At 37.3% G+C, this 24,349-nt stretch overlaps 1 protein-coding gene across 3 annotated transcripts in view; it reads left to right on the top strand.

Annotated features, from left to right (window-relative positions):
* PIK3R1 (phosphoinositide-3-kinase regulatory subunit 1) overlaps nucleotides 1–24,349 on the top strand; it is a gene marked incomplete at its 5' end in the record, with an annotated part of 53,992 nt that overhangs the window by 19,483 nt on the left and 10,160 nt on the right. The window contains 7 exons of one of the 3 annotated variants that reach the window (XM_083816029.1): nucleotides 8,552–8,644; nucleotides 9,373–9,447; nucleotides 12,313–12,444; nucleotides 13,331–13,532; nucleotides 13,732–13,811; nucleotides 23,398–23,500; nucleotides 24,202–24,300. In XM_083816029.1, coding sequence (XP_083672155.1) covers nucleotides 8,552–8,644; nucleotides 9,373–9,447; nucleotides 12,313–12,444; nucleotides 13,331–13,532; nucleotides 13,732–13,811; nucleotides 23,398–23,500; nucleotides 24,202–24,300 — 784 coding nt within the window. Of the gene's footprint in view, nucleotides 1–8,551; nucleotides 8,645–9,372; nucleotides 9,448–12,312; nucleotides 12,445–13,330; nucleotides 13,533–13,731; nucleotides 13,812–19,484; nucleotides 19,881–21,845; nucleotides 22,054–23,397; nucleotides 23,501–24,201; nucleotides 24,301–24,349 lie in introns of those variants that run through there. The other 2 variants (XM_083816031.1, XM_083816030.1) reach the window with 2 other exon arrangements.

The following is a 24,349-nucleotide window of genomic DNA, read 5'->3' as shown; positions in this document are numbered from 1 at the left end:
GTTGCAGCCATTTCAAATCCTAACCTCAGTTATAGTTTAAAAATGAGTACTGCAAAAACTCACCCATAGAGGGAAGCAAAATACTGTCTTTACAGGTCCTAACTACGGTCTGCTTTTTAAAAATTATCCGTGCTTCAGTTGAAGCCAACAAAGAACATCTGTTGTCTTATTTATAGCTCCTATTTCTAAGAAGTATATTCTGCCGCAGATGAGAAAAGTGCCTGACAGCTCATAATTCATAAAGTTACTGAGGTTTAATCTGATGGAATATTATGTACAGAATTCCTGCCCAGTACAGACAGTATCACTTCCCTTTCAACAGATAATACAAATAGGGCTTTATGAAACATTAAATTAATAGGTGTGAAACATGATTAGCAGTCACTATTAGAAGTATTAAACTATTATGAAGGAATATAGTAGTCTACACTGCTGTTGCTTGGTGGTTTTATATTTTCTGCACATTTGTGCAGCTGAGTTTTCCTGAAGTCAGACACAGCCTGTCTTTTCTTTCTTTCTGTCTGAACTTTCATTCTGTTTTGTCTTAGATGATTTTTTAATGATTAATGCAACAGCTCTCTGACAAGTATTGATTTTCTTGTGTCAGAAGGGTAAGGAGACCCCAGATTTCTTTCTGCAGAATTGGTAAATTATAAAATACGACTTCCTATGTCAAATCAAAGTTTTATTCTGTCTAGTTCTGCCATCTACTGTTTATAGATTAGTTTCTTGTACTAATCTGTATGTGCCCTGGGTTGTTTCTTCTTCCAACAGTTGCCCCTTATTCTCTTCAGTGCAGCTGCTGTGACATTATAAAAGGGGATGAAGAGAGGAGTTTGTTCTCCCAGCTCCCCAAACTTCCTGCGTAATCATCATACACACGACTTTTTATCAATCAGATCATTGCTTGCATATATGCACTGATAACCTTGGAAAGTATCTAAGCAAAGTATGTGACTTGTCTCAGTTATAGCGTTGATTTATACAGGTAACTATGTCTTTTTCCACGTATTATGTGTAGCCAGGAAAAAATGAAGTAACATTCAGTTTTTATTCTAACCCTTGTAGATTCAGTGGGTTGGACTATAAATGGCCCGGTCATGATATACATATAATTGTCTTCCTGAAGAAGTGACTGGATGGCCTTATTCTGTTAAGTACCACATATAACAACTTACACACATTTTTTCTACAAGTATCAGTCTGAAATGCCCTTTTTCAAGCTTATAAGGGGTGTTTGTCGGTACCTACCTCACACTTGGGTTTCTGTAAATTCTGGCTTTGTGATTGATCAGTGTGTAGGGATCGATTGAAGTTCAGAAGGTCATGTTGGTAAGAATTCTAGCAGTTATCTTTTGGAATAAACCCCTTCAAAAAATTCTTGTCCCCCTACATGTCTGATGTAGAATCACAGAAGAAATATGAATGCTTTAAAAAGTGACTGAAATCCAAAAGCATATTAACAGAGTATCGTTTATCCAGGAGTTAATTGTTACCATTGAGATGCCCTAGAAAAGGCTTTCTGCTTTATTTGAGTGTTTATCCATTGCAGGTGAAGGAAAACGAGGACTGACCACTGACATGGTAAACTGTTTTTCCTGTACAGCTCTGTATTTTCACTGAGGCTAATATCTTCAACATACCATTAGCAGAGAACGTCTGAATTAAGTTGTCACTGTCTTCTAGCATGTAGTCAACACCTGCTGACAAATGAAGAAGTAAACTGGGCTGGCTGCGTATTATAGAAGAATTTTCTGACGGGGTTTTAGAATCAGCAGTATTTCCATCAAGCTTCCCAGTTGTAATTCAGTCACATAAGGTCACCAGCAGACACTATTTCTCCATTCCTTTTCAGAGCTTTGAGATCATTCGTACAGTAATAAATTTTGACTCGCAGACATTTTTCAGCCTACATTAGGATGGGCTTCTTGTGAGGCTGAAGGCTGATAGCATTAGTGGGACAGACCTTTTCTTTTTCTAGTACTGAGATAATCTTCGCCTCTCTTCATTTCTCTTGGATCTAGTCTCCTCTATCAGCCACGGCTTCTGTGGTATTCTGAGTTCACAGAGTCTGCCTGACTGACGACATCTGATAAAAATAAAAGACAAGTAATAGTAGACAGACTTACTAAACCACTCATAATGATGTGTCAAATTCACTGAAGTTTAAAATTCTTTCATATTTTCCCATTAATATTTTTGAAATATTTCTAATTAAATGAGTACTGGAAAAGGTGGTTGAGCACTCCTGCCATTTTCAGTGGTGTTTTCAGCCCCTAGGGGAATTTAACTGCAGTCAAACCTGAATCATCCTGGGTCAGAAGGGGCATGAGGAGAGGTCTTTTATTCTTCCAACAGTTGCAGCAGAATTTACTGTCTATTGCCGTGCTTGATTTATCTATGACACACAATGACATAAACTTCTTTGTCTTCACTCTCACCTTCTTGCCTTTCATCCCTGTCCAGTCAAAACCTTTTGCTAATAACAGGTGGGCAGTTCTAAATACTGTATTTGTTTCTTCTTTTGGTAAATGTCATTAAGCTCTCTAAAATTACAGGTGCCAAGGCAAGGTTACTGTCCTCAGAGTGAATTTCTCTGTGTTATTTATTTGTAATGCCAGACTAGTCTTTTTCTGTCTTGCTTGAACTGAAAGCACAGATCCCTTATACTTGTTCTACCAAGCGTTTCTACAAAAACTGCTGCTTCGTAAGACTATAACAAAACATACAAGGGGCCATGAAATGCCCCCACACTAAAAGTTATGGGTTTTGTGTCAGTCAGGCTGATTTCGTTCCCTGATGGGCTGTGAGGTTCACGAAACCTTTCGTCCCGTGTTGCTGGAGGTGGGTGCTGAGGGGCAGAGAAGGCCAAGTGAGGCCCTGTCTGGAGCAGCCACTACCAAAGTCTGTGAGAAGCACCAGCCCACTCGACCAACCCTGCAGAGGCACCCTTGGTGCTTCCCAGTGTTACAGGACCTGCACTCTGGTTTCCACAGACGGGGCTTTTGATGAGAGCCCTTAACACACTGCTGTCTCTCCGCCCTGGGGACTGCTAGGAGGAAGGACACACGGTACACCAAGTACACCAGGCTGCCTTAATGCATTTCACTGCCTGAACTGTTCTGCAGCAATGCCAGGTTGCCAGGATCCTCACTGAAATTCAGGTTCTCTTTCAGGGAAGATGGCTGATGGCAGGAAAAGTGGAGTACTTTTCCTATACATGGTACTCAGTGCTGGTTAAAGCATTCATGTTTGGACATATTGAATGACTTTCAGACATGGATATGTGAAAATCTTATGACTGCATACTTCACTATGTAGGTGGATACACACATAAAGAATGTATCTGCACACACATAAGCCAGTTATGATCATCTTAAGACCTGTGCTGTCAAATATTATGCTTTTATGTACAGCTGCGTTGTCATCAAATGCAGTATGTATAAACAATTTTAAATGCCATTTCTGGAAAAAGAAGGCAGTGCACGGAGTAATCTTGATTCAAAGTTAAATTCAAGTAATGTTAGTATATAGTTCCTGTAAAATATCCAGAAATTGAACTACCTTCCATGGTTTGTGTTGTTATATTTTAAGTTACATTCTTTTTTTTTTTTTAATGTATTCATTTTCATTCCTCTTCCAACAGTAACGAAAGATTTGGCTCAGAAACTCCTGAAGCCAAATTCCAGCTTTAAATTTCCACTTGTCGTTGCCAGGTACTAACTCTAAAATATCTCTTTTTACTGAGAACCCTTCCAAAAGGTGCAGCTGTGGGCTGGTTTCATCTTGCACTTTGTAGCTGTGTTGGCAACCCTTGAACGTAAGGTATGCTCTCATCTCCCACACGTTGCGGCTGCCTTAGTGCTGTTCAGGCCTGTCTGTATCAGGGAGAGTGAAGAGTTCACAGATTGGAGAGAACCCTGGCTTGTGGTTCCTCTCATTGGTTCTCACTGTGGCAAGGTAAAAATAGAGCTAGTGGAAAATCCAGCTTTTATCATGTGTCATCAGAAGCTTCCTTACTATCTGGAGACCTACTACCAGGCTTGTGACTAGAAAGAAGACACGAAAACTGTATGACAGCTTTTTAGAATCTTATTATTTTGGAGACAGTGGGATTTAAAAAAAAATAAAGCACAGGATTTTGGGGGAAAAAATGATTGCTCTAAGTGAAAAACTGATACTGGATTGTAGTAAAGGGATCTACAAAGTTGCTCAGATTCTTAAGACTGGATTTGGTTCTCCAAACCTCTGTGCTGCGCTACAGCATGCTTCAAAGCAAAAGATACTTTTGAAATCAGGTACTAAATGAAGGTTGCATGACGGATTTTATCATCTTTCCTCTTTTACTAAAAGTGACCTATCTGAAAAGTTTTCCTCTGGAAATATCTTAATATGCATGCTATATTTTCTTCTAGAACATCTAACCTAGAATTAGGACTTCTTTAAGGATGCCTTGTATTCTGGCTACAGGATTCAAACTGTTTTTCCAAAACTAGCTGTAGTTTTCTTCAGGTTAGCCTCTGCCATTTCTTATCATCATTTTGAAAATGAAGAGCACTTCCCAAATTTGGCTCTCTTTTGTGTAGATGTTGCAAACTGGCTTCAGTTCTGCAAATACTGCTATGTCCTTTTTTCTAACAGATGTGTGTTTTGTGAGATCTTCAGCTTAAAATGGACATAATTGTCTGTTCTATGCAAAAGTTGTGGAATTTAAAGTACAAGACAATATGATGCTGTAATGTAATTGTATGGGAAATGACAGCAATGAGTAGGAAATACTAGAATATGTGGGGGGTTAAGTAATATTAATTTCTTAATATCTCCTCCATGCTTATAAAGTGAGAATTTATTCAATGTTGTTGAGCACTATAACTGTATTGTTTAGATGTATTGTTCTGTCATTACTGTGCTGAAGGTAACTTTTTTTTTTTTACTCCTACTCTGTGTGTATGTTCATGTGTCTTTTTGCTATTGAGCTTGTACTCACTGATGTATTCTTAGCATTAACAGAGAGGTGAATATCCTGGATTTTTAGTCAAATTCATAAGTATTCTATAGCTTATGTATTTATGGAGTAGATTTTCATTATTATTTTAAAGGCTCTCTTCATACCTAAAAGTTCAGCAATGTCTCTGATGGATAAAAATTTCCACTTTTGGAGAATTGGCATGGGATACAGGGAAGAAGAGAAGAAATCAGAAATCATGATTTCTATTTTTATATTTTATTACTATTTTTAATATTTTTCCAGTGTAGGAAATACTTAATTTTGACCAATGCAATGTTTGCTCTATGTGCACATGTTCTGTAGACTTATTGTAGATTTTACATAATGGTAAAGGTAAGTACTTCTGAAAGCTTTTCATTATCATCATCTAAGAATATTATTGATCTAAGGATACTGTAAAACAAAGAGATTCAGTAACAGATTAGGAAAGAAATTTAGTTAAGCTAAGACCCTCTTTAAAGTGTAGATGAAAAGCATGGAGATGCAGAGGTATTCTCTGTTTAAGTAATCTGGTTAAGGTCTACATCCACCTCATTCTTTATGTCCCATGGGGACAAACTGTGTTCTGTAGTCTTTCTTCACTCTGCAGTGTCTTCCCATGAACTGAAATCTTCCCTTGACATTAGATTCTCCCTTTTTGTTTTCTTGGATTTTACTTCAGTGTTTAAGCCTTGTTTATCAGTCATAACTCATCCATCCTGTACAAAAATCTAAATCTAGTGGGAAATAGAATTATTTTTCTAAATACACCTTGTTTATAGCCATTTGCTGTGTATCCCCTGCCATCTTTTCAAGGCACATTTTGGTTAGTGTGAGAAAGCATAGTCTTCTCTGCTGCCTGAAACGATGGATAACACCTGAATAGTGTCTGTCAGACTGACTTCGCTCTATCTCTTTCTCCCTGTTCATCTCTCCTTTTCTTGCTCAATTTCAGTTTAGACAGAACTGCTGCCTCCAGCTGGAGTTATGTTATCTTTGTTCAGAGATGATGCAATTTCTCTGATGTTACTTAAGAAGGAGTAAGGTAACTGGCTATCTAAGGGAGCAGAAAATTATTTTCATAATTAAAAATACATAAACTCTGTTCATAAAATCCGCACTTGGTTTGATACCATGTAAGGGATACATTTTATGTCCTTAGCTTTCTGTGACGCTATTAGTATGTCATACTTGGAGTGTTTTTGTAGAATACCCATTGATACAATTCTGATCTAGTAATTCATTTATTGTTTCAGTAGATTTGCCCTTGCTATAAGATAGATTCATAGTTTGGGGTTGAAAAGAATTACTTGATCTCGGTTTTACAAATCATATGGCCTTTATTTCAGCATGACTCAGCAGAGGCTGCTTGGACTGTAAAGTCTTGCATTTGAACCCAACTTGGGTTTGATGAAGCAGACATGATGTTAAGCTAAACGATGTGTTCCAAAAGGCACCTGGAAGTGGTTTAACGATGTGAAGAGATAAAGAAATCCATGCCTCCATGAGTAGTCTGTTCTACATTAATAACTACACTTGGAGATCTGCTGGTCAGCTTCACCTATAGAATACACACTTCATTTTTATGTGGGTTTTAATTGCAGGATTATTCTAAGTCCACCATCTGACAAAACTTTAGAGTTTATGTCAACTCATTTGCATTTTTCTTCTATGATGCCATCAAGGAAGGAAGTAATGTGTTTTTTTTTTTTAATAAAACCTATCCACTAAAAGGTATGCAGACAGCTGTTAGTTACAGTGCAGCCTTTTATTGTTTTATCATAAGAATCTCATATCAAGTTTTTCTCTACTTTGCCCAAGATTTGTCCAATTTAACTAGTGTGTAGTCATCAGGGTCATCTTACTTGTCTTTTCAGGGTACAGGTAGAGCATTAGAACTCCTTTGATCCCCAGGAATTGTTCTAATGTTCCAGGAGTCGTGAAAAAGTAACATCAGCAGGCCAGAAATCTGCTGAGGTGGGACTCCTGAATGCTCATTTTCTGGGCATCCTAAGTTAAGCTGTTTAAACTAGCAGATATTTTTCTGATGTCCTTTTCAGTTATGAATGGACTGGAAAGTATTTCATCATTATACTATCATAATTCTGATTCCTTTTGGAAGTAGCATGTCTCAGTGTACCAGTACGCTCTACTTCTACTTCTAGTTTGTAAATATTATGTAAATTGTCTTTCATTCTTCTATTTTCTTCACTTCCAGACTACTTCTGTAACTTACTTCCTGTCTTTTGCATTTCTAAATTGTTCGCATGTTTAAAAAAGATGTGTCTTTGATGCTTCCAAACTAGGGTAAGATCTCAGCCAGAATTGCCTGCTGTCTCAGTTGTGGTGTATTTAATTTTTTGCTTATCTAAAAAAATTTCAGTAAAAACTCTGTATTCATATTCTCCTATTGTTTCTTCTTTTTTTTTTCCTCCTATTTAATTATTATAACAATTCAGTTCAGTTTCAGGCTTCTAGAAATATGTTGTGTTCGTGTGCATACACACATAGGTGTATGTGTGTTTAAATATCGTTCTCAGTCTGTCCATGATGAGTTTAATTGTCCAGAGATCACCATCACGTAGGCAATTGGCAACTTTTACTTCAGTGATTAAGCTTTGTTTATTAATCATAACCCATCGAAGAATGCCAGATGTTTCTGGCAGCTGTTTAATGATACCTTTATGTAAATGTTTTTGCTTTCCAGGAATTCACCGGGGCGTCTCTAAAAGTTGAAAATATTCTTTTGGTTAAAATTATGCATTTAGAGATAGATCATCCCTTACTTCATAGAGCCAGAACATTCATTTGTATGTTGTCTTAGTGAAGAAACCGCGTTGCATGAAAACTGACTTTATGCAGAATCAGTATGCAGGTTTATTTGAATCGGCAAAATGTTTCTTTCTGATTAGACTACTACTTATTCTTAACTGGTCATTATAGAAAAGAAAATTCCTGCTTCAATAAAACTATGCTGTTAATACCATTAAGCTTGAAAAATGAAATATATATATATATATGTATGTATATATATATATATATACACACATATACAGGTATCATTTAGCTTTTGTACGAATATGAACTACTCGTTTCTACTGCTATTTCATGCTTTTGCATGTTTACCTAGTGGATCAGCAGCTCCCAAATGGTGATGTTTTTAGCTCCCTCATCTGGTGCACAGTGGATGTAAATGCTTCAGGAACAAAATGTTTTTCTTTTATTTCCTGCATTGTATTTCTGTCCTTCCATAGGTGGCAAACTTTTATTATATTTTCTTTTCCTGTATAATATTGAGGGTGATTCTAGCACTGATTGAAATCTCTAAAAGAAAATGCTGTAAAAATACAGTCGTCATCATTTTTTACAGCTTTCTGGTAAATTGTGGAGTGTTCTCATTTAGGCCTGACAAGTGGGATGTTTGCACAGTCTTTTACAGCTGATAAGACGAATGTGTTCCGTGCTTAAAAATTAACAGGTTTCATTATGCGTCATTATTTTCATAAATAGAAGTTGAATTCAGCTGTACCTTGGCTTATTTTTCTTTTTTTTTTTCTTTTACAGCTTTTTCGCTTCCAGATCTCACAGAGCAGTTTTCACCTCCTGATGTTGCTCCACCAATCCTCATCAAGATAGTGGAGACAATTGAAAAGAAAGGTAGGCTGAAGAGTGATCTACTAAGGCTTTTTGTTACTTGCGTGAGCCAGACACATTATGGGGCATATACAGACATTTTCTCTCACCAGTGACGTACCTCTTTATACACCGTGAGGTTTCAGGCTCTACAAATAGTCAACAGCAGCCTAAGACTTGCCTGTTCCATACTGTCTGTCTCGGCTAACTACATAGGGTGGCAAAAGTTGAGCATGCTTTTAAGTCTCAGTTAAGTCTTTGGTATTAATTTGGATATGTCAGAACTTTTATCATGTCCATGTCCCATTCCTGCAGTGGCATGACTCAGGCTTCTTACTTCTACCTACCTAAAAGACCTAGTGTTTTGAGGAGTATATTATACATTCATGTAGAGTGTAAAGGAAGATCTGGCTCCCATGCTGCTCCTGCAGGCTATTTTCTTCCCTTGGGATATGTGCCTCTGTTTCCTAGTCCTGGCCTTCTGTGGTCATCTTGTGGAGCATTATACCGAGAATGGCGGGCTGTTGGGATCTCTGAGCTTCAACGTCCAGCTCTGTCTGCAGATCCAGCAGTTAGCATGTATAAAGAACTGTTTTAGAGCCTTGAAAAGCAATCATATTCAGTAGGAGGGTGGTGGTGGGAGAATGTTGCTAATTTATACTGTCAGCACTTATTTGAAGAAAACAGAAGTATGTTGTCTCATGGCAACAGTCACTGGAATATTTATGTATCCCATCGATTTTGTTTTGAAGGTCTGGAGTGCTCAACTTTGTATGTAACACAAGGCTCAAGCAGCTCAGCAGAATTAAGACAAATTCTTGAATGTGGTAAGTACAGCTCTCTTCCTTAAAGCACTAGATGGATTTTGTGGTCCCACTGATACCATTTTCTTTGGTCCCCTACTCAGCTTATGTATGACCTGATTCTGGATAATATAATACTAAACAGACAAATATCAGTTAAAAAAAAAAGGCTTAGTAAAGTTTACACTTTCTATGAAAAGTATTTTTTTGCTTTTGCGGGTTGTCTTTTTTTCATTGTATGGTTCTTTTCCCAAGAATAGTTATTTTAATCATTTCTTGACCACTTGGTTATTCAAGGACTAAAAGTCTAGCTGTGCAGAAAAAAAAAGCGGGGGGGTATTGGGGTTGTTTGTTTGTTTTAAGAGGCAAGGGAAAGATACACTATTCCTGTAAGGCTAGAGGTTAATATTTTGTAAACAAATGGCCAATTGTTTACATGCAGTTCTGTGCATGCTATTTTTTTTTTTTTTTGGTGCAGTGAGAGGCAATAGCTGAATGTTTCTTGACTGGTACGGAGATGATGCTGGAAGGGAAATCGAGAGAATTGATCTGATGTTGCTGCAGTAGTCTGGGTTCTCAGGCTTTGGACAGTAAAATGCAGTTACACCACTAACACCACATACCCATTCAACTTCTCTGAAATACACTTACTTCTCTTTTGGTATTATTTTTTTTTTATGCCAGAATATACTGGCATGACACAAGTCAGTTGCACTGTGAGAGATGAGGAGCTATTGTAGCAGGAGTGCTTGACCATGCCTTTGCAAGCTGGGGTGCAATGTGTGTTGTGAGCTTCCTCTTGCATGAAAGAGCACAAAAATACAAGAGCTAGGAAATGAAACTGGCTACATGCCGTATTGCCAAACGGACTAAGCAAGCAACTCATGCTGTAAATTAGCTCTCGTCAGTTTTAGTAATTACAACTATTAGTAAAATGAACAAGAGATGATACTATGAGTTGACCATTCCTTCAAATCAAAAGAGCATCTAGTCTTCTACTGATTGTGGTGGGAGAGAAGAAGTACATGCATGAAAGCAGAGACAGGAGATATGCATGCGGTGCTAGCTGCCTAAGCCTTATTTTTACCATTCTAATTATATTATTTACAGCAACAAAATGAGTACATTTCTTAATTTATCTGGATCCCTTATTAAGCATTGAAACTAATGTGTACCTTTTATGAAAGGTTTGTCTATCTCCTAAGATCAAAAACTTGTGGTTTACATGTATTCTTTAAAATGTAATTAGGTTTGAGGAAGGGAAATCAGGACTTTACCCTTCAGTAACACAGTCTCTTTCTCTGTTCTCTTTAACATACTATCAAAGCCTTCCAGGACAGAGCCAGTGTAGTAGGTGTCCATATACATAGATACAAGCAGACCTGATCTCCTCTGCCTGCTCTCTTGATCTAGCAGTGTGTAGTTCAGCTTTGTTTCCAAACCGTGAACAGAATTAATGTGCTGTTCTGCTTATGGTTAAAATGCTCTGCATATTAATTTGGATAACTGCCTGGTAGCTTCAACACAATGCTACTTAGCTCCAAAATCAAAACTGATTTGCATCTGGCCAGCTCAGCAGACAGAATAGTTAAGATCTGTTTATGACTTTACACCCAAAGAGTTGCAGAGTACCACAAGTTTATTTTTACTCATGTATTCATTATAATAATTTGGGATGTACTTCAGAGAATGGGTCAACACTGAGAGAATCAGGACTTAACTTGAATTATGAAATAAACATCCTGTGAGCAACAGAACTATTGAAAACTGTTTTGTAGAAATTTGTGGTTGGATTCTCTGATGCTTCATTGCTTTTGTGGAATTTGTAGCCACGCTACAAGTTTTTCCATCATAATTTTCTCAAGTGGATTCTTTGGTGTCTGACAAAGATTGAGCTCCTACTGCAAGCTTTCCTTTGGGGAAAACAAGAAGGGTAAGGAGGAGCACTAAGCATTTCACTACTCTCTCTCGGATGTCTTTTTTTACAGTATGTGTAGACACACAGTGTAACTGTGTCCTCTACCTTCCTGTTCAGTTTGGTTTAAGCTGGCCAAATAGGCTCAAGAGTTATCTTACAGGGGACTTGGCTACTCTGGAAAGTCAATCAGCACTGGTATATTTAAATTCTTGTACCAAACATGCATCTTTTTGTAAGCATTTGGGACTTTACTGCACCAGATTTTCATGTTTTAGGAGGAAAGCCAATCTTGCTCACATTAAGCATTTCTGTGTTTTCCTGTTTTTATTTTTGCTGCTGATATTCCTTGCTTCAGTGCTAAGAATTAGTGGTACTCTCAGACCTTAGCTCAAGTCATAACTATGCTGGAAGGATACCAGGTTTTACAAGATAAATCCCAACTTATGGTGCACCAAGTTTTGCACGTGTATATTTGTTTCCACTTACATAAATATTTACAGACATGGGGCCCCAAGTTGTTAATCAAGCTTCCAGTCATAATAGAAGGAGCTGCCAGCAGAGAACTTGCATTTGAGCAAAGCCTTGATTAATACTTACTTCTTACACAAAATATTTACAGGTAAAACAGAGACCTGTTAAAAATATTCTGATGATTCCACAACATTGCCAACATCCAGCAAGTCACTGCCATTATTATGAGTTCAGCCCTGCACTGTATATGACAGAAGGCTACACAAGCTGTGATAGTCATTCAGTTCATCGGATGCCAAAGGCCTGGACACAGTGTTGAGCACTGTATATTCTTTATGTCAAAGATGCATATTGGTGTCTTCCATTATATCTTTTGAGTTGTTCACCATAAACCAGATATTAATTAGCAGTTTTGGCTTGGTATAAAGAGTTCATATCACAAGCCTGTACATTTCTTCCAATTTCTAATGTATAAAAAGTATGTTGCTCTTTCCCTTTAGATGCTTCTTCATTGGATTTAGAGACTTTTGATGTACACACTTTATCAGATGCTCTCAAGAGATATCTTCTGGACCTGCCAAATCCCATCATTCCAGCAGCTGTTTACAGTGACATGATTTCTGTAGCTCAAGGTATGAACACCAAATTATTTCAAATGTCAAACAAAGGAGCTTTTGTTAGGATTGAGAGCACCCAGTGATCCAGCTGTCCCCCATAGAACATGGAAGATTCTGAACAACCTGGCAGAATCTCAGAAAAAAATAGATACCTTCATTGCTTTTGGTGGAAGCTGTTTCAGTTCAGATCTAGACATGCATTATTTACTTATCCATTTAAGTTAACATAATGCAAAGTATAGGGATAGCCCTGTTCTCTGCATTTTAGGAGGTAGAATGACTATAGAAAAACTGGGGGGGAAAAATCAAGGACTTATCTGTGTGCAGAAAGCTAATTTTTAACTTTTTATCAGTGCTGACAAAGTAAACGTATTAGAGGTCATGGTGTTCTGCAGTGTGTTGGGAGTTAACAGATTATGAAGTGACAAATGCAGGCGTGTAAGATTCATCATCCATAGTGGTCGTTTCAAACAAGCACAACTTACAGGCTTTCCGCTCGTGGGCCTTGTATTCTGTTATATGTCCCAGGACAGGATATTGCTACTGGTAACCTTCAAAGTTAGAGCAGCACCTGTGAGACTTATCTTGTGCATCTCAGAATTACCCAATCATGTGTGACGCTAAACACAAGACAGACTTCTACCAGCACACTCTGAACACATTGTGGTTTTTACCAAAATGCATATCTGTTTCCATTTGACTTTTAAATACTTGTTCTTTACTTTTCCCTGAGCATTTCACTTTTTTCAAAAGAAGAAACAAGTCTTGCAGCACTCATGAAGGACAAAATTTTTATTATTTTTCTGTAAAATTGACGCTTGCAAGGGTCATATATAGTTACATTTTACTTGTTAAATATTCTTGTTCTGATATCAAGAGCCTTTTATCTGTTTGCTTGCAGAAGTCCAGAGCTCAGAGGAATATGCTCAGTTGCTGAAGAAACTCATCAGATCTCCAAATATACCTCCCCAGTATTGGCTCACACTCCAATATTTGCTCAAACATTTCCTCAGACTTTGTCAAGCCTCCAGCAAAAACCTCCTGAATGCAAGGTCTCTAGCTGAAATTTTCAGCCCTCTGCTTTTCAAATTCCAGATAGCAAGGTACGTGGGACATCTTTATTATATTCTGTATTGTAAACTTGGGTTAACTACATACGAAAACAAGTTTAATGAATTAATTTTCTGGCCTGACTTCCCATGTGGAGGGCATTATTGTATTTTTTTTCCAATTCTTTTGAATAACACTAATGTAAACTTCTGTATTTTTCCTGTTTCTTACTGTCTAATCCATCTCTTGCAGCTCTGATAATACTGAACACCACGTAAAGATCCTAGAGGTTTTAATCACAAGTGAATGGAATGAGAGACAACCTGTACCAGGTAAAAATTCCTAATTTTAAAAGTTTTATGGTGTTATTTTCTTTAATATTTAAGTTTGTATTTAAGGACAGTAAATGTTCATTGTTTTTCTTTTTAATGAAACAATGCAAAAGTAGATAATTACAGAACCAAGTTATTTATATTTTCCATAGTGAGGTGCAACATTTGTTTTATAAGAAACTGTCTTTTTTATTAAAATCAGTTTAGTATCCATGGTTTCTACAGCCTCATGGTATTCCTTTCTTTTTCGTTAAAAAATAGGAATTTTTGTAAACCAGTAAAATGTGTATCATACAGTGGTAGGGGTGGGAGGAGTATATTCTGAAGATTTTAGTTAACTGCCACTCTACTCCCAGACAAATTTTCTTGAACTACAATACCCCATAGAGATCATCTGAAAAAATCGAGATTTTCCCCTTTACTTACATATATTTATTATTTTAATCCAGAGACTCAAAAGATTTATTAATCAGTATCAATAAACTGTGCAGAAAATATTAAAACCCCATTCAAGAAAATTAGTTTACACTTATTTTGATTCCGTGAGTTAGCATCTAATTTAGTTAACGAACAGTAAAACACACCTCTAACTTATGCAAAAATCCCTGTTTTTAAATCAAATATTTGGTAGGAGGAAGGCAGAGTTGCTTTCTGTGTGAAAAGGAAATTATTAATGCAGGGGGACTTTGTATGTTAGCTTGAGGTAATTCATTTTACAGCTTATTAACAAAGAATATCTAAGCAAAGGATGGGGCCATAGTGAATAGAACCCTGGGCATGTTATAGCTCTCCCACCTCTATTGACAGTACAAGGTAAAGTTCATGGCAGTAAGATTTGTAGGGCTGCTTATGTTTTGAAGAGCTAGAACACAGCAGCAGAAAAACAGCAACAGAACAACAAAAAAAAGCATTATCACTGGTATTTCTGGTAGGTTCATTATATAAGCCCCTTCATCAACTAATGAAGGTTAATTTTAAGTGGCTAAAACAAAGACTTCTGTTCCTACTGCTGTGATTGAAAGGTTTTTCCAACCTTCCTAGCTCTGTTAGGAACCTTTGCCTAACAGTTAGTGTACATGTATTTTCAGCTAATTTATAGTTCCTTGGTTTTCTTCAATTTTCTCAAAATAGTTAAGGAGGCATTTCTAGAAACACAGTGTATTTCCCTTCCTAATGTTTCATAACAACCAGCAGAGTCCAAACTTTTAACAACTACTTGTCTTACCTTATTAAGCAGCAAATAACTGCTTATTGTTAAAGAATGAGTGTATCTTTGCCGTGTGTTACAAGCCTTAAAAAGCAAAATACACTGTTGAAACCTCTATATTCTACAGAGTTTGATAACAGCATTTTTTGAAATGATGTGTTTGCAAATGCTTCAGGATATGTAAATTTACATGGCTTGAGGCACCGGTTGGGTGGGGCATTACAAAGATGGGGTCAATAGTGAGAGTTTCTTAAGTTGCACTTAAGAGATCACTTAGTTGCATATAGCTCTGAGTTGCTTCCTATGAGGAAAATATAAAAGTGAAAGGTGTTGATGTTAGAACTACTAATGAGGACACGAAGTGTAGTCATCCTGAGAGTATCGTTAGAGTACTTGAAGAAATGTGGCTGTATCAATCAGATTTATAGGGTTTGACATTTCATTAACCATTAAAATCATGACACTGCATTAATCATTAAAAGCAAATATTTGTTTTTAATATTTCATCTGAATTAATAAATGTTTTGTAATACAATTGTCTATTTTGAGGATCCTTCTGGGATTTTTTATATAATCTGTTACAAAAATAGATCTTATGCGTGAGTTTCACAGTCCATCCCCGGCAATGAAATGTTTTTAGTAGAACATTTGCATATCTATAAATACACTGAAAAAAAATTACAAATTTTCAAACTTTGTGGTTAGCTAGTCTCTGCTCTTAGACCTCTAAAGTGCTCAAATACTTGTCAAAATTTGAATCTTTATAGAATGCTACATAAATCTACAGTATTGGGACACGAGCCTATGTTCAACACCTTAATTGTTCAGTGACCTGAACATCTGAAATGCTCTGTTTTTTATAGTTCTTATAGAGGATTATAAGATGTATTTTTCAAAATTATCAGCTTCAAGATTATTGACTGCAGCGTCTTGAATTTCCATTGTAATAAACGAAGATGCTTAGGAAAGAGATTTTTTTTTCATGTAAGTGTTCTGAGAATGATGATCTGTAATAGAATTTGAGAAATACAGAAGTTAAGAGGTTTTAAACAGAAACAATCTTGTTGAAAATGGTGTAATGATGATTGGGCAATTACAGGTAAACCGATGTAGCCAGGTTTCTTTTATTTTTCACAGACTGAAGTGATAGCATCCTCCTTTATTTTTTTCTTTTTCTTTTTTCTTTTCTTTCTTTTTTCTTTTTCTTCCTGTTATTCTTAGGCCTGCATGAAAACATTCAGTCTAAAATGAATTGTGCGTGAAGTTCTAGTGGTGTCTTAAGCAGTGAATAGGTACATTATATGCAAGGCTGGAGATGTCTGAATAGGGAAGAGACTTTTGCACAGCTGCGGGCCTTTTTCTTATCACATCACTCACTTATTATCCTTCTTGCCTCAACACAATAGAAAGTATGTAGATTGGACCAGCATCTTAAATTGGACATGTTATAGTTACTAACGTGGTGCTATGCACGCCATAGCACAAAAGCAGGAGTTAATGTTAGGCCATTACTTGATTTTTATTTTTTTTTTCTATTGGACAAACCTGGACTGATATTTTTTTTTTTGTTCCCTGTCACAATGTTCATCACAAACTCTGTATTTTTTTTGTGAATTACAATAACATTAAGCACTCTGCAAAAGTTAAAACACCAAAGTTAAAATACATGCCATTATTATGTGTGCAGTATATGAAGACATGGTAGGGTTGCAGGCATGGCATGCTGACCAGCCAGTGCCCGGATGGTCAGCTAGCCAGCCAGCTACCCTCTGGTTGGCAGAGACAGGTAGGTTGATGGGAGATGAGCTGGGGGTTCTGGGGGAGAGCATGGGGTGATCAGGGTCCTGCTGGGGTGGAGGGATGCTGAGGAATCTGCAGTGGCTGTTAGGAGCTGCTTGCTGTCTGGTACACATGAATTGGAGCCGGTAATGGCCTGCATGCCTACTGACCTCGAGCTGCTTTGTCCAGACTGCCTGTCCCCTTTTATTGCTGTAAAATACTGCAGGTTTTAAGCGTGAAGAAGTAGGTTTTACTACTTGCTTTGTCACAGGTAAGAGGTGAGGTAATGAGACCACTTAACGGCTCACTTGCTGGGGACTGAGATGCAATCCTGGCAGCACTGCCAAAAAGTTGGCACTTTGCTTTCAGATAAACAAAATACCAGCAAGCTTGGCAGCACAATAACCAGAGCAGGGGAGTATCAAGGCTGGTCCTGCTCCTCTGGAATTTTGTCTCAAAGCTGCCCTGGCCTGTGGTGGTCAGGCTTAGCCCATAGTCTTGTCTGTAGCATCTCAGGGCTCAGTGGAGGAGGATGTGCAAATGCTATCTATTGCCAGGACCTTTCTTCATCGTGTCAGGACTTTTCTGCATCATACCACAGGCTTGGCTGAGCTGTTGGCAGTGCGGAGTGTGTTTTGGAGTGTGTGCAAGGCAGCCCATCCGTGGGAGAACTGATTTCACACTGGCTATTGCGCATTGGCTCCTCACCCGGCAGAGGGCTCCCCTTCTAAGCTAATAAAAGTCAGGCTTCATACTTGGTCTAGCGGACAGCAAAATGTATCGTTAATTGTCAGCCCTAGCTGTTCTGAATTCTTGCTTTAGACTTTGACAGTGGAGCATACGCTAATTTTCTCACTACCAAGTTGAAAGTATTTGGTTAAATGTGTGGGATAATCAGAATTGTTTACATATTAATACGTGTGCACATGTATATTTGTATGTAAGTACATATAGAGTTGTGGAATCTGATCAGTTCTCCTTCTGCTTCATACATTTTGTAGAAACAAATTTCTTTACTGATAGAAGAACACTGTGCTTAAGAGTGCAAAAAGTAGTACGCTGCTGCCTTTCTGTAAATGCAAATCTATACATTCAATGGGTACAGTTCAAGTTGCTGAAATTTAAATGTAGATAAAAGTTAAAGTGGTGCAGTTATGTGAAAATGCAGGTGTGTGGATGTCGGGATCTAATTTTTTTTGACAAAACACATGATTCTTTCTGCAGGATGATTAGGCACTCATTTTTGCACAAGGCACTGGGATAAAAAAAAGAAATGGACTTAGGAACAAAGTCTTATCTTTCATCTCTGCCTGTGTAACTGTGTGTTTTGAAATGATAACCAATTAAGTGACCCCGGCTTTGGGATGTCTTATCTTCTTTGAGAATATGCATCTGTGCTGCAGTCCTATAAACCAAAAAAAAAAAAAAATGTTATTAAGCCCATTTGTAGCTTTTAACAGTAAATAGGAGGTGTATCAGTTACTGTCAGAAGTTAGATTTTACCTCTTCTCTTGCTGCGTGCTGTCATGAGTTCAGAAACACAGGGTTACTGTCTCTATTTGAAGTAGGCTATACGTTTATGATTGTGCTACTTTAAATTATATATAGACCTGACAATTGTTCAGGTAGGCAAAGGCTAAGACTAGGAAAGTGAGGGATTTCTATTAGGTGAAGCTAATCCATCAATTGCAAAACATCAAAATTGTACTGAAGATATTTGGGATTTCATTGTGAACTACAAGTGGCTTTCGGTAGGTGTGCTATTTTGTAGCATGTGGGGATTTTGCTAGGTGGAGTGTTTGGGGGTGAAACTGCAGTGCTGTTTGACTGCCATAAGGAGCATGAGCTGAGCTCAGGGACCCCTGGTACCAGCAGTGCCCACTGTTACCAACAAGTGGGAAGAAAATATTAGTCCCCTTCACTCCTTTCTCTGAATTTGTGGTCTTGTAGTCTGCTTGTCCTTTCACTTTGGATTTATTTCCTTGTAAAACTATAGCTGGCAAAGAAATTAACTTCTGTAGGCAAAGGGAAGCAGTCTTTTGCTGTTCCATTCCTTTAGCAAGTCAGATTTAAGGCAAGGAAAATATATTTCACCTAGGCTGCTTCCTCCCTGGACAGTCACTTTTCCCACCTGCCTGTGGGAAATGAACAAACCTGGCATACTGGCAAACACTGTGAATATGGACAGGTATTTTCTCTACTGTTTTCAGGATATGGGTAAAATGCTTCATGGCCTCATTCTAGGGGTCTTCAAGCAACACATGTATTTGTAATCCAGTGTAGGAGGTGATGCTGTATTTGCAAGCAGGCTATTTTGCTTGCACAGGGCTGATCTGAGAGATGCAGCTCTTTTCAAGGAAGATTTTGAATCTCTCTTTTTTTTTTTTTCTGCAGAAAGTTAGCCACTTCCTGTATTTAGCTGTTCTTGGTGCTTTTCTTGACTTTAAAACTGTATTCACCAGCCAGTTACACTGAATATTTTAAGGCCGCTTACAATGGTCTTCTCATTTACTTAGCTAAAATGAGAAAGTTAGCCTTGCATTGGCCATTTGTTGGCTGTTGACAACTTTTACTTTGAATCTGCCTCCCCCTCCCCCACTAGAAATCCCTGGCTCAGCAAATATTTGAACCTGCCCAAGTTAATCATGAAACTGAGATCTTTATCTCTGAGAGACGTGCAAGCTACCGAGGGTGGTGTTTTTTTTTTTTTTTTTTTACAGTACTAAAGTCAGGTTCACTTTTTAATGATGAACCAGAGTAAGTGGATACCTTCTGCACAGCACAGAGCTGTAAGCAGTTAAGAAGAGAGAGAAGGCTGGGGTTTTCTCATTACACATTGCAGCTTTTTAGAGATTTTTGTGGAACGTTGGTTGGAAAGCAGAGTCTTCTTTTTTCAGAATTATCTTTTGCTTAGTTGTTTCAGAGAAGCTTCCTAGTAAAAGAAGTTTTTTTTTGTTTGTTTGTTTTTTGTTTTTGTTTCTTAAAGATTTTTATAAGAGAAAGCCAATTAATTTTTCAGGTTATTGGATTGTGTTTTCAGGCTGTATTACAAGGGCGAGCGTTTGCGATGCATAATGTACAAAGTAAGTGATTTTGAATTTCTCTTGAGTTTTTGGGTTTTCTTCGTCACCTTGTGGAGGTATTTCGCTATAACTGATTACCAGGTAGAGGTTTCACGGTCTTAAAATAGGTGAGTGAAGGTCAAGTGCCTGCAGATTACTCAGGGAGTGGGGAATTGCCTATCTGCCGCCTGTCTTTTCCTGCCCGCAAGCTAGGCTAGTCCGTACTGAGCACTAACCTGGTTATACGAGCACGGGCAGCCCAGAACTCAGCCACCACTGAAACCCAGGAGAAGTAATTTCTCCTGAAAGACCTTATTCAACAGAATAAAAAAATCTTACTGATCCCACATTAGACCTAAATGCAGTGATATAGTCTTGGTAGGAAATCTTTATAACCTAATTTAAATAATTACCTTGGCAACTCAACTGTTTAGGTAGCAGGTGGGCTAAACCTCCAAGCTCAGTGTTTGGACTTGTGTCTGGGATGAGTTCAAGTATCCTGTTACATTTTGGAAATGGAAGGAATCTTCGGAGCATGTCTACCTAAACAGGGAGGGGAGTCTATTTCAAAATGAATTTCAGCTTGTTAATATAGAGAGCAAACTGGCGTGTATTTTTTTTGTTAACTGTTGGTTCTCCAGACATGTTCGTATATGTTAGTGCTCGTCTGATGGGATGAGCTGGTGAGTAGCACGGGGAGGGTAGATACGTGTGAAATATTTGGGATGGGTATAAACTGTGTTAATTTTTTAATGGGTGTTTGTGAGATAGAGCACACTTCAGCTGCACCAGGATTCCTCCTGATGTAGGCACAGATAGTTGCTACAGTTACTCTTTGTTGTGGTTATTTTTGGTATCTGGTTTTCTGCCCCCATAGATTATAGTGAGTATAAAGCGTTTAGATTGCTTTACATAGCATTCTGCTCTGGAATCAATAGTCTGTTCTGTGCATGCTTCTTCCAAGAGGTCTGAGAGCGGTGCAGCCAGTGATGGGGGGGCTTAGAGAGACGGTTTCCGAATAGTACAAGTATGCTGGTGGCATAAAGTCAAGTTCAGAAGAAGACACTGACAAGGACTCTTGTTTTTAAAAACAATTAACTTGATAAATATCTTGATGAGAGCAGGGTAGAGAAACTGTGAAAAGGCAGACTAAATCTCATGTCCTGACAGACTGGCTTTTTATGTTCAGCAAAATCATTTTTCAAGATCTTGCTCAGTTTTGACTTTCTTGCATGGTACAGGAAAGTCTGATGAATGTAAGACTACAATATTTGATTTTTAGATTTCAAAATGAGTTAATCCAGATCAATTGGAATTGTATTTTATTACAGAATGAAAGAGGGGGGGTGGCATCTCTGCAGTAAGCACAATTTATATAATAATATTATGTATATCAGATCTGTGTGCGTATTAAAATACAGAAATCTGTACCGTTTAAAAACCTAATCCATATTTCATTATGTGGATAAATAATGTATGTATGTAATGTATGTAGCCTAAGTATGTATGTGTGTAATGGGTATATAATGGCTATGCTCTTTTTCTCTTCTGCGTCTTTAACATGCACACAAGCCTTTTAAAGCTTTTTTGGTGGTAAACTACAGGCATCTGAGTAGGAGAATGAATCTGAGAAGTGACCTACCTCTCTGCAAAGGGAGCTGCACTGTGTGTGAGCATGCATGTGTTGTGTGTGCGTGTGTGTAAGAGCTACGTGCTGCAGCATATCAGCCTTTTGTCATCCTGCCAGGATTGGACTGTACCATGCTGCAAAGTCAGGAAAATGAAATGGAAATAAGGGTGCACAAGGAGAGCCTGCTCAGGCTTTTTGCTTGTAAAACCAGGTTTATATTGCTATTCTGCTAAATGCAGGCTCTTTCTGAAACTGAAATTGTTCTAAGATTAATGTAGAACAAAATGATGAAACAGGAGTGGTCTGGTGACATTATTTTGACATGATTGGCTGAGGATTATGATGTAATAGGTTACAGTGCAGCCCCTTATAGGTTTTAAAATGAATTCCAAGACACCATTACAAAGAGAGCCTGACTCTTTTCTTGTATCTGAGCTTACTCAGTGAAACTCATACAAATGTACAATACTGTTTGGAATATGGAAGAACTGGATATAGAATATCCTAAGACAGATATAAATTGTGGCACAGACTTGATGTTTTACATAGAAATGGATCCACCAGGTAAAACTGCAGTCTTATTATGGAAGACTTAATTCCTCTTGGTCTTTACGATAGCTGATGAAAAATACTTAATGGATATATAGGATTTATTTACTTTGTCATTGATACGAATTAGAATTAAATTGTGTTTTTGTGCATGGTTATAGCAATTAGAATCATAACCTGTAGAAATACCTGTCTGCTTACTTAAATGTTTTTTTTTACTGAATTGACCTGTTTCTCTTTTTTTTTCTGTCATATGTAGTTCTAGCTCTGCTATTATATCGTTAAAAAATATCATTTCTTTTATTTTGCTATTTTGCTGTCATCCACACTGTAGCTAAAAAGAGATGCTGTAATAACACTTATGTTTCCTGAATCAGTGGTTACTATTCAATGGTTTGGATTGCTTTAGGAAAAACAGATTTTAAAATCTAACAGTATTAACTGCATACCGGATATCACATCATTTTTTTCATAGTATATAAAAATATTATGCTATCTTTATATTCACTGCAGCTTTAAAAATATTGTATTTTGTAGCTGGTCATAATATACATACAGGGATGTTCATAAGGAATGTTGTACTTACTAGAGAACTAAAGAGCTGGGTTGATTTTCAATCCTGATCTCAATGTAGTCCCCCTTTCTAGTAAGTCAGGAGTGCTGCAGTATCTTCCTCTGGCACCCACTGGCATACGTATGCAGCTTTGACATTGAGAAAAGGGGATGTGTTTTTTATCAGTCCTTGCATTTGGAAGACAATTTATTCTGTAGAATACTAAGATTAACACAAAGGATATTTGGGTCACAGATGGGTTTCTTGAAGTGTTTTTTTTTTTTTTTCAAATGATTGCACAGAATGCAGAGCATCATGGAAAGCTAATTCTTGTATTAAAACGTACAGTATTGCTGTGGGTTTGCATCTTTTACTACTCAGCTAATAGGTGAGAAAACAGCAATATTAGTGTAAGATCATCACATGGGAGAAAACAAAATGAAATCTTACATGTTTTATTATTTATAGTTACCTGAAGATAGTTGAAGAAGGTAAAAGCAAACTTTAGATTTCTTTTTTCCAAATGCTTTCCTCACAGGGAGAGGAGATGAGTAAAGTGTTATATTTTGCTTAAAATATACTATTGCAAGACTAACGTACTTTTTTGAAGCAGTACATCCTTCTTGTTGAATTGTATTTTTTTCAGTAAAATTCTTGATTCCTTATTTAAATACTGTCAGAGGTGGAAAACACTGTTTTGTAACTATTCCTTTTTTTTCTCATTCATGTAGTAATGTGTGATTTCAAGGAATATATGGTCATGTTTTCAATGAGTTATAATCAACTTTTTCTCCCTTTATCTGCAGCACTGCCTCCTAAGCCACCGAAACCTAATACTGTAACTAACAACGGCATGAATAACAACATGTCATTACAAGATGCTGAATGGTACTGGGGAGATATCTCAAGGTAAAACATCTCAAGACATGTATTTCTCATGTTTGACTTTATATTCTTGCTCTGTTTTTCTCTGTATGTATTCTGCTTAAGTATAGAAAAATTATGGCTCTAAGAGCCATTTTTAGGATATTTTCCAACAGAAACATATCACGGTTGGTTTTATTCCATACATGACTAAAAAGTTAGTTGCAGTCCATTAGAATGTAATATGTGAAATGATTTGGTGATTGTTCTGTTGTTTTAAGGCAGCTGTATGAAATGCTAGCATGAAATACTAGTATGAAAAGACAACACCAAGAAATAGTTTTTTTTTTTTCTTGTCTTTCATCCAGATCCTCAACTGTAGGCACAACAGTTAACAAGCCAGACTAACAAGTGCTATGTATTAGCAACATTTTAAATGTACTATATATAGGTACATTAGACCAGGACTGGCTGCTCCAATTGTGCAGGCTTGTATGAACAAGCAGAAGACCTCTGCATGAATATAATTTTGTTCCAGCAGTGAGGGGACATAGAATATACCATTTTTGTATCCCAGTTGTTCTCTAGTAATTCTAAATAAGCTATTAAATAACTGTGTTTATTTATGTGGAGATCAAGAAGGCTTACAAAAAAAAGTTATTTTAAAACAAGAATTTAGAGCACGGTGAAAGGATAAATGAGTGAGAAGAAGCTGAAATGATTAGTTACTTTTGCTTTCATTTTAGAGAAGAAGTGAATGAGAAGCTTCGAGACACTGCAGATGGTACCTTTTTGGTACGAGATGCTTCAACCAAAATGCATGGGGACTACACGCTTACACTAAGGTAAGACAGTTACAGCAGGTCTGTAATACCTTAAGTAAAATGCAATACT

Source organism: Anser anser, assembly GCF_964211835.1.
Source record: "Anser anser genome assembly, chromosome: Z".
In the NCBI taxonomy this organism is placed as follows: Eukaryota; Metazoa; Chordata; class Aves; order Anseriformes; family Anatidae; genus Anser; species Anser anser.
Note: the sequence above shows the minus strand (reverse complement) of the source record. Positions and strands in the feature narration are given on the sequence as shown.